Source organism: Morone saxatilis, unplaced genomic scaffold, assembly GCF_004916995.1.
Source record: "Morone saxatilis isolate NCDOM2014 unplaced genomic scaffold, NCSU_SB_2.0 Contig21, whole genome shotgun sequence".
Lineage (NCBI taxonomy): Eukaryota > Metazoa > Chordata > Actinopteri > Moronidae > Morone > Morone saxatilis.
In genome coordinates, this window is record NW_023339774.1 from 3,432,540 (window position 1) to 3,434,266 (window position 1,727).

Here is a 1,727-nt window from a genome sequence, read left to right on the forward strand (position 1 = left end):
CCTCTGTACCTGATGAAGAGCCAACCTGGGCCTGAAACAATGAACTTGTTTGTCTCATCATCCACCAGATACACTACTACAAATTTAAAGATGTTGGTGGAGATGTACTGTAGATGGTACATCAGTCTGAAGGTACAGTATTTAGGATTTCAGCTGGATGACACAGAGAAAAGACACCTTCGTTTGTTGCCCGTTTCTGTTCAACATAGATTTTAAAAATGTCAATTAGCTGAGGGTGATGTGAAAGGAAAGGTCACGGGGGCAAACAATATCCAAAGACCAGTAGACAGCACTTAATAAAGATAAAATCAAACACCTTCATCATTTAAGACTTCTAGTTATGAATAAACACAGCAGGAAACAAACTGAAGTATTTATTTTAATCTTAATTCATAAGAAAGTGCTATTAGTAAGCAGAGTTCTCTCACTACACAGTAACTGTGTTTATCTGGCCTCTGTTCTCAATTAATGAGCTTCCTGTCTGCTAGGTGAGTTTTGTGCTTTCAGCTGTTTGGATGGACGCCCTGGTTCACGTTTGCCTGCGTGTGTGCAGTCTGTGGGGGTGGGCAAAGGGGCGAGCCGGGGCGGCGGGCCATAGCCGGGGGGCAGGACGTGGCCTCCTTTACGGGACAGGAGACAAATCTCTTTTCTGAGGGCCTCCGCCTGCTGCGATTGTGTTTTCACCAGCTCCTGAAGCCTCCGAATCTCCGCCTGGTCCAGACGTCGTCTGTAATCCAGGAACTGTCGGCCCTGGATGTACACAAACAGATATCTATGTAGTAACAGATGGACAAACATACAAACTCACACATATGTCAGACACCTCAATAGTTAATAGTTCACTCAGTCTCGTGGACAGATATAGAAGAAAGCAGGCTAAAGTACTAACATGACATCCATGAGCTCTATGTTTACCCTACTATTTCATGTTAAAATGGCTGCTGTGAAAAAGGTCTAATAGTTTATACGAACATTGTGGAACTCAGCTTTGATTAATATCACATATGTTTTAATGTATTTTTGGGGGCTTTTATTGCCTTTATTTGATAGTGACAGCTGAAGACAGACAGGAAAGGGTGGGGCAGAGAGAGGGGATGACACGCAGCAAAGGGTCGCAGGTCGGATTTGAACCCTGGGCCGCTGCAGCTCTAACTGGGCGCCCATAAATATCACACATAAAATCAATCTAATGCACGGAAATTACCATTTTCTTCTGCCGAGCGTTGAGTTTGCACTCCAGTTCTTTCTTCTGGTTGAGGAGGTTCGTCATGGTGAGGAGACGCTCTGTGTTACACCTGGTCACCTCCATCAGAGCCTCATGCGCATCTTCTACCTTCGCCTGAATATCACACACACAGATACACACACAGAAATTCAAATCCAGAAAATCGTTTCTTTTAAACATGACATGTTGAGTTTGATTTTTGATCAGAACAAAACAACACAGAGATACAGTTAGCTCACACTTCCCATACACAAACACACACACACACACACACACACACTAGTCAGCGTACATCCCACTGTTTGATTTCCTTGGCGTATGCAGCTTCTCTGAGGAGTTTTTCCTGCTTGAGCTCCTCCAGCCTCCTGTTCCCCGACAGCGTCTGCAGCACCTCCAGATCCACCAGCCTCCCATACTTCATCATCATCAGCTGGTCACACTGCTGCTCCAGCTCTAATCCAACACACATACAGACACACAACTCAATTCAATTCAATTTTAT

General features: G+C 44.5%; 1 protein-coding gene across 1 annotated transcript; it reads right to left on the reverse strand.

Annotated features, from left to right (window-relative positions):
* Nucleotides 1-373: 373 nt before the first annotated feature.
* LOC118332426 (cilia- and flagella-associated protein 44-like) lies at nucleotides 374-1,678 on the reverse strand (the record flags this gene model as incomplete). Its single annotated transcript, XM_035667702.1, is given in 3 exon segments — nucleotides 374-750; nucleotides 1,205-1,339; nucleotides 1,518-1,678. Coding segments are annotated over 3 exon segments (581 nt in total), but the record flags the coding sequence as incomplete, so codon positions are not given.
* Between the last annotated feature and the right edge of the window lie 49 nt (nucleotides 1,679-1,727).